Consider the following 17,363-nt stretch of genomic DNA (forward strand, 5'->3'; position numbering starts at 1 on the left):
TTAGGGCAGAATTTGCAGAGAAAACTGGTTTCTGTTGTACAAGCTTGTCCCTAAACCTAAATATAATCCTAACCCTATCCCTATCCATAACCCTAACCATAACTATAAACCTAACCATAACCCTGAGACCAGGATGGCAGAAAACATTTTTGGAGAGGCTTCAGTCTGGGCAGCCTGTGGCATTGGGAGCAGGGATGTGGTTGGACCATGTTGGGTGGGGGTGGGGGTGCTCTTTACAGTGCAGCCCACTGGTTGCTTGAGAAGCTGGGCTGGGGAAGGGCCCAGTTTCCCGAACCCTAAACCCATACGTATCCTGTCCCTAACCCTAACCCTAACCTTAACCCTAACCCTACCCCTATTGCTATCCATAACCCTAACCCTATCCCTATCCCTAATGCTAAGCCTAAGCCTAACCCTAACCCTAATTCTAAACCTAACCCAACTGTAACATTTTGATACTGGCTACCAATGATCTTGGGGTTCCTTGGCTTGTATTTCTGCCACACGTAACATGATGGTGTATTCCACTTCCTCTTCTGGATTCCATTGACTTCTGGTTTGGGATTTGGGCTTATCCCTGTGGCTTTTTTTTTAAACTCTGGATTCTAGTTTCTTTTGCCTTATGTCTGATTTCTTTCTGCTTATATAGGATTTCTGTAATCTATATTAAGGCCCAATCTCATTCAGTTAGGTCACAATTTCAGTAAAAGTAGCATCTTCAAGAGATCTTATTTACAATTGGTTCACACCTGCAGGAATGTGGATTAAGATTAAAAATTCATCAAATTGGGATATGTCAACCTCAACCTTCCATAGTAAAAATGTATAGAACATTCTATTTGGGAGCCATGCCTCTAACATGAAAATCTTGATGTTCCTGGATTTACTGTAGGTAAACCCATTGTTCCCTCCACACTGCTTCCCATAGCACTTCCAGAGGCCCTTGGATCACCAGTAGGGATAGGGTTATGGATAGGGATAGGGTTAGGGTTAGGGTTATGGATAGGGATTGGGTTAGGGTTTGGGATAGGGATAGGGATATGTTTATGGAAAGGTTACAGTTAGGGTTAAGGTATAGTTTATAGTTAGGATTGGCATTAGGGAAAGGGATAGGGATAGGGATAAAAATGGGGTTAGGGTTAGGGTTATGGATAGAATAAGTTTAGGGTTACAGTTAGGGCTAGGTTTGGGATAGGTATAGAGACAGGATTATGGATAGAAATAGGGACAGGGTTAGGGTTAGGGTTAGGATTAGGTTTTGGGATAGGGAGAGGGAGAGTGTTTTGGGTAGGATAGCGTTATGTTTAGGGTAAAGTTTCGGGTTTGGAATAGGGATAGGTTTAAGATTAGAGTTAGATTTAGGGTTAGGGTTAGGGATATGATAGGGATACACATAGAGTTTGTGTTAGAGTTAGGGTTAGGGTCAAGTTTAAGGTTAGGTTTAGGGAAACTGGTCCCTCGCCCAGCCAGCTTCACATGCAACCAAGGAACCTATGTGGAAAGATCCCCTCAACCCTCCACCCTGCATGGTCCAATCAGATCCCTGCTCCTAACCCAACAGGCTGCCCAGACTGAAGCCTCTCTCCGAAAGTGTCTTCTGCCATCCTGGTCCCTTATTTCTTGTTAGGTTTAGGGTTAAGGTAAGGGATAGGGCTAGGGTTAGGGATAGGGATAGGGATAGGTTTAGGGACAGGAATAGGGTCAGGATTCATGATAGGGCTATGTATAGGGATAGGAATAGGGATAGGGATAGGGTTAGGGTTAGTGTTTGGGTTAGGGTCAGGATTAGAGAAAGTGATAGGGTTAGGGTTAGAGTTAGGGATAGGAATAGGTTTAGGGTTAGGTATATGATAAGGATATGGATATGGTTAGGTTTAGGGTTAGGTATATGATAAGGATATGGATATGGCTAGGTTTAGGGTTAGGATTAGTGTTAGTGTTTCTGTTAGGTTTAGGGTGAATGGGCTCTTCCCAAGCCCAGCTTCACATGCCCACAGCTGGCCTCCCAGGAAAGAGCACCTCCTCCACACACCCCACATGGTCCAAGCAGATCCCAACCCCACAGGCTGCCCAGACTGCAGCCTCTCCAAAAGTGTCTCCTCCTTTGCTGGTCCCAGGGTTAGAGAATTTCAGGAGATAGTTATTGCCTTGCTGATGGAATAGTTTTGTACTTATTCTAGCTTCAAAACAGTGAGCCATAAAATTTACATCTCTAAGCCAACCCATTTTGTAGTTATTTGTCATAGCAGCCTGGAAAACTGAGGCAGTGCCAGGTAGACCTAAGAAAAATTCCTGTCATTGACTATAACATACATAATGGAAAGTGACCTATCATAAGCTCAATAAATTTTTAAAAATGGTGTTCTCTTAAGGAAAAATCCAGGATGGATATGTGATCAGTAATTTGGTGAGATTTTCGGACTAGAATAATTTGGTAAGATCATTTTGAAAATGAGGAGTGAAGAGGGGAAATTTGACATTATTTTAATTGAAATAGGGAATAAATTTGAGTTTTTCAATACATTGGCAAACTGACTTATGTCTAAATAGATACGCAGAATAATAACAATTATGTTCACTATAAGAGGCAGGAACATTATAAAATTGTCCTCAAAATAAATGAGTTAAGGAGGATTATGAAATAAATGGTGCTTGTACAAGAGGCCATTTATTGGAAGCAAAATGAAGTGAAATTCCTACCTTAACACCAATTACCAAATTAAAGTTGGAGGAAAATTCAAAATAGCACAAAATTTCTAGAAGAATATGTAGATTAACTATATGAGCATAAACCAAGATGAAAGAAATACAAGGAATTAAAACTGGAGCATAATTGATAAACTCATGCTCATTGAAACTGGAGATAAAAGCATATTAAAAATTACCAGGATTTTAAAAACTAAGCCATATATTTATCACATTTATAGATTGTTAAACATATTGGACATTAAAAGCATAATGATGTAGATACTTAAGCTTTATATAAGAATAAAAATGCTTAAGTTAAATGATCAAAGGATGTGAAGCAATGATTAAGATAGAAAAATACAAATAACACATAAACGTGTTAAAATATGCTCAAATTCACTAACAAAGAAAACAAAATGAAATCACCCAGGAAACCTAATTTCTCTATCTTTGGCTTATGAAATAAATTAGAAATACCCAGACACTGTGGGATGTGTTAAATTATTGAAACTGTAGAGTGCCAATGGAAAGTGTTTTATACACTCATGTTGAGTGAGATGACCCAGACACAAAAAGAAAAATATTCTATGATCTGGCTTCTATGAAATACATAGAGTAAGAAAATTTACAGAGATAGATAATGTAGTACCATATACCAGGGTTCAGGTGCAAAGGGAATAGACATTGCTTAAAGGATCCAGAGTTTCTGTTTGAGGTGGCAAAAAAAATTTAGGTAAATGATGTGGGTTAATGTAGCCCAATACAGTGAATGAAATTATTACTGGTGAATTGTACATTTGGCAGTGGTAAAATGTGAAATATTGGGTTATATTTGTTATAATAAATTTTTAAAAATTATATAAAATGAAAATTAATAAAAACAGCATAAAGTTATGATTTTTTATTTCCAGTTTAAATGAATAGAAATAAGAATAGATCTATTAACTAAATAAGTTGAGCACCATCCAAGGTATGGGTAAAATTAAATGAAACATTCCCTATAAGTTGATCATAACATGTGCATAAAAGATCTAAATATTTTTCTTATAATTAATAGACATCTTAAAAATGAGATACTATACAACATGTCCTAATTTGTGATACAAGCATTATATTCCTAAGTGTTTTGGAAAAGTGTAATCAAGCAAAAGAGTGTAGAATCCATGATTTTATCTCAAGAGAACACAGTTCTTCAGTTGGTTGAAAAGCTCTAGCTATTGAAACAGAAAACAACCAGAAGTTGAAATTAAGTGTGGCAAGTGGGAGCAGCATGTGGCTGAGAGAATGAACAAGAGTAAATAGGAAATTCCTGGAGACAATGGCAAGGACTGTATCCTCACCCACATTTAGTGCTTTGGAGATCCAATGAATCTAGTCAAGATAGGTTCCCCAGTCTTAGACCTTGAAGAAATTTTATTTCAAGTACTGGATATTATTTTAGGTAATTTTATCCACGGAAGGAAGAAGAGTTCAAAGAGGATGAATAATAATATAATAATATTATATACCTGTGTTCTCTTGAGATAAAATCATGGATTCTACACTCTTTTGCTTGATTACACTTTTCCAAAACACTTAGGAATATAATGCTTGTATCACAAATTAAGACATGTTCTCTTGAGAATAGACAATCAGCACGAGTTTTTTTCAGTTAACTAATTTCCCAAAGGGATAAGATGAATCCAAGGTTAGATTAAAAAGAGGCAAATGCACTTAAGGGGCAGCTATAAGGAAGCTCTAAATATGTCCTCTGTGGCTGTCTCAGCTCGTGCAACCTCAGCCTAGATGAGACATGGTTGTTTCTTCATGATGATACCTCTGGGACACAAATGCATGACTCCTTCCTGCTTTCTTATCTGTAGATAGAGCTTCAGTCTCCACTGCCAAACAGCCAGGGAGGAATTCAGTCTTCCACCTGGAGACCTTCTTCTCTAAGAAACTATCCAAGTGAGTTTGAGAGGTAAATAGATACTGAAGGAAGGGCAAAGGTTGAATGGAAGCTGAGAGCTGTTATCTGAGGTCATCTGATTCTTAAGCCTAGCACAGGGCCAAGAGATATCCTTGCTTGTTTTCCTGCTTGCTTAGTTAATTGTTGGATATTTATTATATTTTTAAAAAGGCAGATTTCATTGAATTCAGCAATGCAGGGGCTCAGTGTTAACAAGTAATAGGAATGGGAGCCAATTAGAATAAGTAAGGTGAGGGATAAAGTTCACCTAGAAAAGCAGAAGGATCTGTCCAAGGAGGTTTGCAGTCATGGTGAGTAAGGGAAACTGGGGTATAAACTGTGGAGATATATGCTGTGAAGTGAGGATACCTTTTTTAATTTTCAAGACAGGATATATTGGCATATTCTTGTGTATTGCTGGGAAAGTTCCAGTCCAAAGCAGGTAGATATTGCATTGAAACATCAGTATCTGAGACATACTTTTCACATTGGTTATTCACATGATACATGAAAAATTTTTAAGTGTTGGAAATGGGTACACTAAAACCTTGATATTCCTTTACTGGTGAGGTTAAATACATGTTGAAATTTTAGCTACTCACTTTCTCTTTTGCAAACTGTTTGCTTAAATTTTGGTTTTTATATACTTGGTTCTGAGTGTTTTTATTGTTGTTTATTAATAATATTCTTTCAAAAAGAGAACTGCAGGTTTTACACCAATTTCTTTGTTCTCAAATTAGTTCTTTGATGTCTGTATAGATGTAATCAAAGAGGAAGCTTTGAAAGGTAATAAAGTTTGTGTGGTTCAATCAGTTTTATATGTTGTGTCTCTCCCATTGCTTTGATGCCATGGTTTCCAAAATTTTCACCATTTCTCAGAATCAGAAATACAGTTAACATTAGCTTTGTAAAAAGTAATCATTACTTTTGTTTGCATAAATGTTTTTGCTTTTTTGTTAGTTTTCTTGGGCATCAAGGGGACACACCACAATCAGAATGCTACCACAACCCCAGGAGATTTCTTTCAGACCAGTCTCTGAGAGATGACCTGAGATTATATCTTATATTTTCCCTTTATTACATTTCATCATCCTCTCTCTCTGTTTATTGAGCAGATTTTTTTTTGTTAAACACAGGGAAGAAAATAACCATACCAAAATTAAACTTCCACTTTACATGTCCATGGGTGGTTTGCCAGATTCAATTTCGTGTTTCCATTTTTAATATTTTTGGTATAGGTAATATGATGTCATCTTGCATTGTAATCACTCAAGGACTGATCAGTTTGGGGTGATAAGTGGATAGTATTAACAGAGCCCCAAGAGGCCCAGGAGTGCTGTACCTGTGTGTGTGTGTATGTATGTGTGTTTCTTGGGGTGTGGCACTTCACAAAGTAGGGGCATCTGAGCTCATAAATTCCATAGTTGTATCATAAAATATAGTGCAAAGGCAAACATATATATGGAAATAAGAATGACTTCATTTAATTTCAAGAGATACATGCAATCAAATTAATAAAGTGCAAGTGATAAATCATTGTATAAAATGATGGTATGTGATTTCAAGTTTCAGGAGCAGTTTGGTACCCTTGTTCGTCAAACTTCTTGGACACCATTTCTCAACAGTATCCCTCGTATCATTCCTCTGCCCCACTGGCTTCCCTGTTGAACTTGGACATCCTCACACTGCCTTTCCCTAGGGCCTTTGCCATGTACATTCCCTTTGTAGAGCACATACATCCCTAGATATCCTAATTAGTTTCACCTTCTCTTACATAAGGTGTCTGTTCAAATATAATCTTGCATTATATTTTTGCCTGAACATGATGGGATAAATAAACATCATTATCAAACTCTCTCTTTATTTTAACCTATTTTCTTTTACTTGGAGCACTTGTAATAATATGTAAATGTTATGATTCTGTGTTTATTTTCTTATATTCTACTCCATGAACACTTGTAGATAATTTTTTTAACACTGTATACCCTTTGCTAGACTGTGGCTGGCAAAAAGTAACAAGTCAATATGCTTTCCTCCAGTTAATGACAGAATTTCTCTTACAACCAATAGAATGCATAGGAGTTTGGAGACTTATCTGAAAGTGGGAGAGCATCCCTAATCATAGATTGCTCAAAAGATCCCCTGAAAAGGAACCAGATTCATAATTAAAACCTAGGAATTGATAATTTCTCATTTGCAAAATCTAATGACTGATTGTTTGAAAACTAATATGTCCTTTATTTTTTTATAGTCACACCTACCTCATGGAAACAGGAAATGAAACAGGAAAAGAAATTCTAGAGTTTCTTCTTCTGGCATTTTCTGAGGAACCAGAATTGCAGCCCTTCCTCTTTGGTCTATTCCTATCCATGTACCTGGTCACTGTCTGTGGAAACCTGCTCATCATCCTGGCCACTATCACTGACTCCCACCTCCACACGCCCATGTATTTCTTCCTCTCCAACCTGTCCTTTGCTGACATTGGTTTTACCTCCACCACGGTCCCAAAGATGTGGGTGAATATTCAAAGACAGAGTAAAGTCATTTCTTATACTGGCTGCCTCACACAAATGTACTTTTTCTTGCACTTCACATTGCTGGAGGACCTCCTCCTGACTGTGATGGCCTATGACCGCTCTGTGGCCATCTGTCACCCCCTGCACTACACAATCACTGTGAATCCTCAGCTCTGTGTGCTGCTGGTTCTGGGGTCCTGGATTCTAAGTGTCCTGTATGCAGCTTTACAAAGCTCACTTGTTTTGCAGCTGTCCTTCTGTGGGACCTTGGAAATCCCCCAGTTTTTCTGTGAATATAATCAGATGGTCCAACTTGCCTGCTCTGACACCTTCCTCAATGACATAGTGATGTACTTTTTAGCTGGGCTGCTTGGTGGAGGGCCATTCATTGGCATCATTTTCTCCTATTCTAAGATCATTTCCTCCATGGGTGGAATCTCATCAGCTCTGGGGAAATATAAAGCATTTTCCACTTGTGCATCTCACCTTACGGTTGTCTCCTTATTTTACATTTCTCTTCTGGGTGTGTATATAAGTTCTTTTGCTTCACATAATGCACATGCAAGTGCCCCGGTCTCACTCATGTATGCTGTGTTGATACCCATGTTCAACCCTTTCATCTCCAGTTTAAGGAATAAAGATATACAGGGGGCTCTGAAAATATTCCTTAGTGGAAAGTCATAAATTTTATTGCTTTTTGAGTTAAAGAAGTAGTGTGATTCCAGGGTTCAAAGCCTCAGAGACAGACAGGAATTATTGTTATTTGAAATTTCTGGGATCAGAATGCATTTTAGAGTCAGATTTAATATTAAATATGTGAAAGCAAAACTTTAAATCTTGCAAGCTATTACTAAATAAAACATTTGAGATGATTTATATCTACAAATTAATTAAGAATACTTGGTTTCATTGTGCAAGGTACTTTATGCATATGGAGGCAGTGCTAGTTTATGTGTTCTGAAGGATTAATGGAAAATATATGATCCTTTCCATTCTTCTGAACAAAATATCTGCCCTTTCTCTAAACTTTGTCATAAACATTGAAGGTTTTGTTAGTTTACAGTCTTTGTGTTGACACTATCATGCAATTTTTATAGACCTTATGTTCAAAACTCTGTATAATCCTCATAATGAAAGGGTGACTTACTCGAGAACTTGAAATCCTGCCCAATGATTCTCCTGGGAATGGACTGTGTAGTCAGGGCACAAGTGATTCCTTAACAATCCTGGATGTCAATTAAAATCTACTGTTTACCCAGAATGGAATCCCAAAAGCAGTCTCTTTTTAATACACTTATCTGAAAACAACTGGAATAACAGTGTGCTCATGAATGCAGTCTTCAAATACCTGAAGGAAACCTCAAAATAAGCAGCAGCTGATTATTGGGCTTGTCCTCAATTTTTTCACATGGATTTTTATATCAATTCACTATGGCTGCATAACAGGTCATCACAAATAAATGGTTTAATAAAATGATTTTATTAATGTATCCATGTATGTTTTGGATTTGTTTTGATCTCTGCAGATCTCCTCATGGGGCTGTATTCTGCTCTGTTTCAACAGGTAAATATCTATGCTCATTCAGGCTTGACCCTTTTGCATACTTGTGGCTTTTGGATAGCAGCTGTTTTAGAGCAGCATTTACTGAGAAAACAGTTTTCTACTGCAAATGTCCCCTTATCTTCCAGGATGTAGCCTGTAGTTGTTGAAATGGCAGACTCAGGGTTCCATGAAAGAGGAGCTAAAAACCCCAAAGCTTCTTGAGCCATGTTGTTACTACCTCCATATTCTCATAGCTAAAATAATAAGACACTTGAGTCAAAATGGTTTAAGATCTCCACCTCCTGAGAGGAGTCTTGCAGAGACCCATTGAACAAAACATGGATTCCGAGAAAGGGTAGAAATTAGGGTCAGCTCTGCAAAATGTCTGCCAAAAGTACAAACTACAATTCAGTAAACTTTACTGGGACATTTCAAAACCTAGGACATCCAGTTTCATGCCCAGCCACTGAATGAATTTCTTGGTGAAGAAGGTGTGTGATAAAAAATGTATTTAATTAGAGCCATGGAAATTCTTCAGAATGTCATGATATCCTTGAATATAAATATTAAATCCTGCCCCCTAACCTCCAGCACAGCATTCCCTGTCTGTAAAGAAATGACTCTTTTTTTCTTTCCAGATATGCCAAGGAGTACATGTCTCAGTCATTGATTTACACAACAGGAGAATTCATGCTTCACTTATGCAGTATTGATGATCTAAGGGGATCATCTGGGAAGTGATGTGGAAGGTAAGATGGGTTTATCTACAGTAAATCCAAGAACATTGAGATTGGCATATGATGGGCAAGGCTCCCAAATAGAACGTTCTTCACATTTTACTATGGAAGTTTGAGTTTGATTGAGTTATGGACCCCAATTTAGAAAAATTTTTAATCTTAATCCACATTCCTGTGGGTGTGAACCCATTCTTAAATGGGTCTATTGAAGAAACTATTTTAGTGAAGTTGTGACCTAACTGAATGAGACTGGGTCTTAATGTAGATACTAGAATTCTATATAAGCAGAATAAATTAAGACATAGTAAAAGAAACTAGAATCCAGAGTATGAAAAAGCCACAGGGTGAGCCCAAAGCACAAAGCCAGAGGACAATGGAACCAAGAACAGAAAATGGCAGATACCATCATGTCATGCAAGGCTGGTGTACAAATCAATGAACCTCCAGATTGCTGGTAGCCAGTACCAGAATATTACAGTCTCTGGGGGAGATATTATTGCCTTTCTGATGCCATGATTTTGTACTGCTAACTTCAAAACTGGGAACAATAAAATTTTTTGTTTCTTATCCAACCCATTTTGTGTTTATTTGTCATAGCAGCCTGCAAACTTAGACAGTGCCAGGTAGAATAAAAATTCTTTCATTGAGCATTAAAACATAAGTGAAACAGTGCCCTATAATATGCTCAGTGAATTTTCAGAAATGAAATAGTCACTGTAACCAGAAGCCAGAAAAAAAATGCAGATCATGATCAGGCCCCAAATGGAATTTTGTTTCTAGTTACTTCCCTAACCACAGAGTAAACACTTTATAGTATGCACATAGCAGAGATTATTTCTGCCCTCTTTGTACTTTACATGAATGCAATCCTATAATGTATATTCTTATGTGTACAAATTTTTCTTCATCTATTTGTGAGTCTTGTCTTTTATTTTCTATTTTATATTACAACACACATGTTTTCCAAATAATTTATACAACAGACTTCAGAGTACATTTCATTGGCTAAAAATATCACAAATGAATGTTAGACAGACTAGTGGCCTTCCAACTATACCTATGTACTAAACCCTAGAACATTAAATATGTATTGTTTCATGACAATGAGGAACTAAGCAATAACATTAATTTTTCTAATCACATGACTTTCCATAGGGGATTCAATTGGATCTATAGGCTGATTCCTCAGAAAATTAAGTATAGAATGATTAAATGACTCAGCAATCCTACTTCTAAGTATATGCCCATGGAATTGAAGGCAGGGACTTGAAGAGATATTTCCACACAGTTGTTCATAGTCACATTATTCACAACTTCCAAAAGAGGGAAGGCACCCAACTGTTCATCAACCTAATGAACAGATAAACAAAATATGGTATATATGTATATATGTGTATATATATATATATATATATATATATATGAATATGATGAATATTATTGAGCCATATAAACGAAAGAAGTTCTGAAAATGGCTGATGACTTAGATGAACCTTGAGGACATAATGAGAGGGAAATAAGTCAGACATAAAAAGGTAAATATTGTTTGAACATACTGATATGAAACAATTTAAATAAACAAAATCATAAAGTCAGAATCTGATATAGAGTTTTCTGGAGGATGATGTGGGGCTAGAGATTTAAAGCTAAAATGCATGAGCTTCTTTGGGGTGAATGGAAATTTTGGTATTAGATGATGGTGATGGTAGCAGAACACTGTTAAAGTAATTGACAGCACTGGAATATATCTGAATATGCTTAGAATGGGAAATGTTAGCTTGTATGTATGGTACAAAAATATAACTTAAAAATTCATAGAACTGCAAAAAATAAACAGTGAAACCTAAGTTGAATCAGAGACTTCAATGAAGATTACAATTAAAAATGCACTTTCATGTACTGTAACAAATGTAATACATTGATGACAAGTGTTAATAATAAGATGGTATATGGGAATCCTATGTTTTATGGATGATTATTTGATAAACCCAAAGCTTCTCTAATGAATAAAAAATAATAAATTAATAAAAGAAGAAAAGAAATATCAGTAGACTTTATGGGTTTTAAGGAATTCTAAGACACTATTTATGTTAGTGCAATTTTAAAATTAAGAAATGTTTAGAATTTTAGGAAATTCATTGCATTCTGCCATGTTGGGAAAATTCACATAGCTTAGTATGCTGAAAGCCCTTTAGTATTTTATAATACCAAACAACAAAAATCAATTAGAAAATGGCTTCATTTTGAAACAAAACAGATTGAAGGTGAGTACTTCACAAGACTATATCTCCATGCATTGCCATTTAGCCCCAAGGGTAGCAGAATCACCACTGGTTGAAATCCACTGGATGAGAGACTGAGAACTGGAAACATCTTTAGAGTTCCCAACAATATCCCAGCCATTATTTCAGTCATAAGTTTTCTCAGTTAATTAAAATTTTGAGCTCCAGCCATTTCTGCAACTGTAGAATTGGGTCCATAATAGTACTGGTCTTACAGAATGATTTTTGTAAGAATTTAATAAGAAAAGTCCTATAAATATGCAAGGCTCAGGTAATGTTGCATACATGGGTCAACTGTATCTCATAATTAGCTAATATTTTTGGTAAAGGATCAATGTTACCTCCTACATTTCATTACAGGCAGTATATTTATAATTGATTGTAAAAATTGTAATTTTGGCCATGAGGTGTGCGCTGCTTATGGTTTCATCTCTAAGGAGCCAAGTTCTCCACTTTGTTGAAAATGGTCAAAGCAATGTTCAAATAGAATGATAGGAGCCATATATTTGTGCTAAATCATGGCTTGGAGATCCAAGGGAATAGTAAGGATGGATTCATAATTGTGGATATGGGGAAAATTTAATTCATAATATGGGAAAGCTGCTAGAAGGTTAGAGCTATGCAAGGAAAGAGAATCCATGGGGAAAAGAAGTGATAAAGCTAGATTCACCTGGTGAATCCTGGTCTCTTTGGCATAGAGAGTGACAAAGAAACATTTCCATTGCCTCCTGACCAGTGTCCCAAAAGGAAATGATGGCTCAGGGGTAAAGCAACAAGGGATGTGCTAATAATGGGCAGTGGGAAATGTGGGAATGATCAGGTAAAGGAAAGCTGTAAATAATCCCTGTGTTTCTTTCCCTCATCCTATGCAAAGGGACATGGTTTTAACTTTGGGGTCCTATGGCTGTCTGGCTGATACCTTACTCCTTCCTACTGTCTGATCTGGGGACAGGGAATCAGTCTCCCTTACCAAACCATGCAGGAAAAATTTTGGACTTTCACAGGAGACCTTCCTCTCGGTAATACCACAGAGTTCAACTGGAGACCCCAGTAGAGGCTGCAAGAAGGTGTCAGGGAAAACGGATGCCAAGTATTTTTATCTGATGCCATCTGAGGTCAGTGCAAAACAGCCCAGAGCCCAGAGTTCACCAAACTGTTTTGCTTCCTCATGTAAATAAATTAATGTACTTATTTACCATGTACTTAAAGAGTTTTGTATGTAATTCACAGATACCCAGAAACCTCTGTGAAACATACAGGTGAACAACCAAGTGTAGTCTCTGCTACCTTGGATTTCAGAATACACTGGGAAATTCAGAGTCCAGTGAAATAAGTGCATATGATGTAATATTCTCAGGGATACATTACAGGAGGGAAGATACATCAGTGTTGTAGAGAAACCTGGCATGTGCAGATTTTTATAGGGAAATGTCTTGGGATTCCTTTTCATATTTATGAGGTACATAACCACAACTCAGTGTCAGCACTGGATTGTCAAACAACAGATCAAAACACAAAATGTAGAAATTAATTCATTCAATGAAAGAAGGAAATTATAGTGTGTCCACTAAACTAGCAGCACCTGTTTATGTGAAAATGAGTCATATTCTTTATCTCTTTCTTACTAGTTACATCAGCTGCATAGAACAAGAAAACAACTCACTATTTTCTGAATTCCTTTGTGGTTTTCAGAGTCATCAGAATACATTTCCTCTTGGCATGTTCCTTTCTAGTACTTATGCACTATCTTTGGAAACCTGCTCATCTTCCTGGCCACTACCATTGACTCCCACCTCCACATACCCATGTACACCTTCCTTTCCAACCTGTCCTTTACAGGCATGTGTTTTACCTCCCCCACAACTCCAAAGATGCTGGTGAATCTTCAGACACAGAACAAAGTCATTTACTATGCATGTTGCCTCACCCAGGTATTCTTTGGCTTAGAACTTCCTCTTGACTGTGATGGCCTATGACCACTTCCTGGCCATCAGTAACCCCCTGCACTACATAGTCAAGATGAAACCCCAGCTCTGTGCCCTGCTTGTTCTGGGGTCCTGGATCATAAGTATTCTCAATTCCTTTTTACAAAATTCAGTAGTCCTGCAGCTGTTCTTTTGTACACACTTGGAAATCTCCCACTTTTTCTGTGAACTTAATCATCTCACCTGTTCTGACACTTTCATCAATTGCCTATGATGTATTTTGCAGCTGGGCTACTGTGCATGCTTCCCCCAACAGGTATCCTTTTCTTTTCCTATAAGTTTGTTTCCTCCATATGTGCAATATCATCAGCTCAGGAAAGTATAAAGCATTTTCCACCTGTGTTTCTCACTTAACAGTGGTCTTCTTATTTTATTGTTCATGTCTAGGGATGTACTTTAATTTTGCTGGTACACAGAAAATATAATCAAGAGCATTGGCTTCAGTATTGTACACCATGTTCACACGTATGCTGAACACCTTTATCTGTAGTCTGAGAAATAAAGTTATAGAAAGGGCTCTGAAAATTTCTTAGATAGGGTATCTTAAAAGCATCATTCATGCTGGGACTGAAGAATTGCCTGATTTCAGGGTTCAAAAACAGATCCAGAAATCTGAGTCTTTTATCAAAACATGGAAGTAGGAAGTGTCTGTATTTATTTCATAGTTTCATCAATGTGTTCCATTTTAAGCAACTTACGTTATTTACTTTTTATTCCTCTTACATAATCAACATGTTTCCCCTTGCCTACTTCAGCACTTTTAAAATATTATTGTGAAGTTGGTCTGAGAAACGATTTGGAAATTCCAACATATGACAAGAAGAATGGATTTCTTCAGGAATAATTTTTCCTCAGTTGATATTTATTAATAAAAGTGTATTTTTCCATTTGTTTTACTAAGATCTGTGGTGGGTTGTCCTGGTCCTTATGGAAGAATGTAAACATATCACCTAAGACTATTTATAAAATTATGATGTAATGGAAGGTCTGACAGTGTAGCTCTTCACTTTTGTTTCTGTCATCCCTTTCTATATGTATAGTTTAAAGTATCTTACTATTATTGTCAACTTTCACATATTTGTGTTTCTTAGACTTGGCCATGTGGTATTATTCTCCTTATTAGGAGAATATTGTTATTCTTCTCACTGTCAACCATTCTTATTGTTGATATTCTCATGCGCAATGTACTGAAGCAAAAATTGTTTACCAAAAATCATCTATGAAGTGGAGTCTGCTAGAGGACACAGTATATATTTTATATGATATGACCATGGCATGATAGATGTTCTTAAACATAGAGGAAGAAAAATTTCAATCATGACTTGTTTACCTATAGACCAATTTCTATTTGATTATATAGTTGTACTCATGAGGTATGAAATCTTGGTGCCAATGTAAATGGTTATGTTCTCATCATGGTGTGGGAATATTTGTGTATTTTATGTTATTTTATTGGATTATATTCTGTTTCTGCTTGAGAAGTTCCAGTGATGCCAGAAAATGTGACTTCTCCTATTCCTCTAAAAAATGTCATTTTTCTAAATATTTTGAAGACACTAAAAGGCAGATGAAAGAACAAACTATGTATTTTCTCTATCATCCCTTTAACTCACTTATCATCAAATTTGTCTTCAATCCCCATGATCAAAAGTGGTCTGATGCAAGAGTTTGATTCCTGCCCATAAAATATCTTTGGTAATTGCAAGTTCTGATCCAGGGTCACCAATTATTCTTACACAAAGATGTGTGTTCTTGAAAACTCTCTGAGTTATGTAGAAGGGAGCCTTATTTGTGGTCACTTTTAAGTACAGTTTTCTGAAGAAAACTTTAATAACCAGTGACCATCAGTGCTATTTTCAAATTTCTGAAGGAATGCAAATGATCAGAATAAGCAGGTTATCTGAATACCCTACTATCTGGCTAATCTGTGGCAGTTAGCTATTGGTGCATAACAAGTTGTCACAAAAGTACATGGCTTAAGATATTGGTTTAATTTTGCCTGGCAATCTGTGGTATGGTGATCTTTTGTTCTCATCTGAGTCCTCAAGGGTCTGTCATCAGATTTGAGTTGCAGGGGATGCTTTGATATTTTTGGTTAAGTTTTCTCACTATTTGTGGTAAGATTGGCTGTAGGCTGGGCTATGGTAGTCTTTTCTGGGTCAACTCCTCTCATCCTCCAGCAGACTAGCTTGGATGTGGTAACATGGCTGTGGTAGGATTCCAAGAGAGGGCAGCAGAACCACACTAAGTCCTCTTGAAGCTCGCTGCCAATATTGTCATACCCTTTCTCAAAGCAAATGAAACTTCATAATCCCTACCCTGATGCAAAAGTGGAGAGATGCCACCTATGCATGGTAATATTGCAAAAGATATGGATGTACAGGCAGGTGGAGGAATGGCACCATCCCTGCAGCCTACTAGCACTATAAATTCCAATACAGTTATATTTTAATGTGACATTTCAAAGACTAAGCAATCCTTGAAATATGACATTTTGCAAATCTACCCTCAGCAACTGACTGAATTTTTTTGGAGAAAGTAATAGAGAAAGTATATTTTAATGAAAAGCTATGGAAATATTTCTCTAGGATGTCAAAGTTCTTCTAGATGTAAATATGACTTATTTGCCCTTCATCTCCAGCTCATCTTTCCTAGAAAAAACAAATATCATTTTTCATTCTAGATATCATAGTGAGTCCAATTATCTCTTTTATGTCTCATTGATTACTGGAGCTAGAGACTTCTTAATTCACTGGTGCCATCTTGATATCCTCATGTCTATATTAGCTTCCCTTAGATTGACCTGCTCTTTAATATATTCATTAATATTTCCATCTTGGTACCAGCAGTAAGGTGTGTTGGATCCTTCTGGGCAGTATGTGACTTTTCAAATGCAAATGGACAATGGTAATTAGTAATTGGAAAGGAAATGAAGTTTAGAGTTATTCAGTCCATTTTATTTGCAGGGCTTGGTCTCCTAAATGTGAGAATTAAGCAGAGATGGGGTCTTTCCACCCTACAAGGTTATGAGCAGAGATGGCCTGAAGTGATATTGTCGTGCTTCTGCCAGCTTTCCTTTCAGTTGAACAAAGCTTTCATGGCCATTATTTACTGATTTATGCAGAAAATATCCTATTTTTTCCTTAATATTCCCCTCTTTCATGTTATTGCTTTTTCCTTATTTTAGTAGCTCTTCTATGAAGATTTTATAATTTATCAAGGAGTTTCTTCATGTGTAGCAGTCATCAAAATCACTACATAAACTAAATTGGAGTATTACCATAAACTATGTGTGGGACATAAAAATTTTTGATTCCAATAAAGCTCTTTTAAAGTTGGTACACGTTAGAAACTCCTAAAATATACCAAGAATCATGAACATAGTTAGGGACAATATTCAGCTCCAAATAAAAGAAGGTGAAAAAAATGACTTACTAATTAAGGCTTTATTAATCTGTATACCAACTGGTCCAGGCTAAGGTGTCCCAGACTAGTACAACAGCTTAATCAAATTGTTAGGGACTCTGTATTTATTAACTTTCCTCATCATGTGGTTTTCATTCTCATGGTAACAGAATAGATGCTGCACCCCCAGGCACTGAATCAATATCCCATACAGGAATACTTGATGAAAAGGGCCTGGTACAATGGTCTGCAAAATGGA

General features: G+C 36.8%; 1 protein-coding gene across 1 annotated transcript; it reads left to right on the plus strand.

Moving 5' to 3' along the window:
* Positions 1-6,945: 6,945 nt before the first annotated feature.
* On the plus strand, positions 6,946-7,836 carry LOC119525345 (olfactory receptor 7A10-like; the record flags this gene model as incomplete). Its single annotated transcript, XM_037824010.1, has 1 exon — positions 6,946-7,836. A coding segment is annotated over one exon (891 nt), but the record flags the coding sequence as incomplete, so codon positions are not given.
* Positions 7,837-17,363: the final 9,527 nt, after the last annotated feature.

Source organism: Choloepus didactylus (assembly GCF_015220235.1).
Source record: "Choloepus didactylus isolate mChoDid1 chromosome 25 unlocalized genomic scaffold, mChoDid1.pri SUPER_25_unloc1, whole genome shotgun sequence".
Lineage (NCBI taxonomy): Eukaryota > Metazoa > Chordata > Mammalia > Pilosa > Megalonychidae > Choloepus > Choloepus didactylus.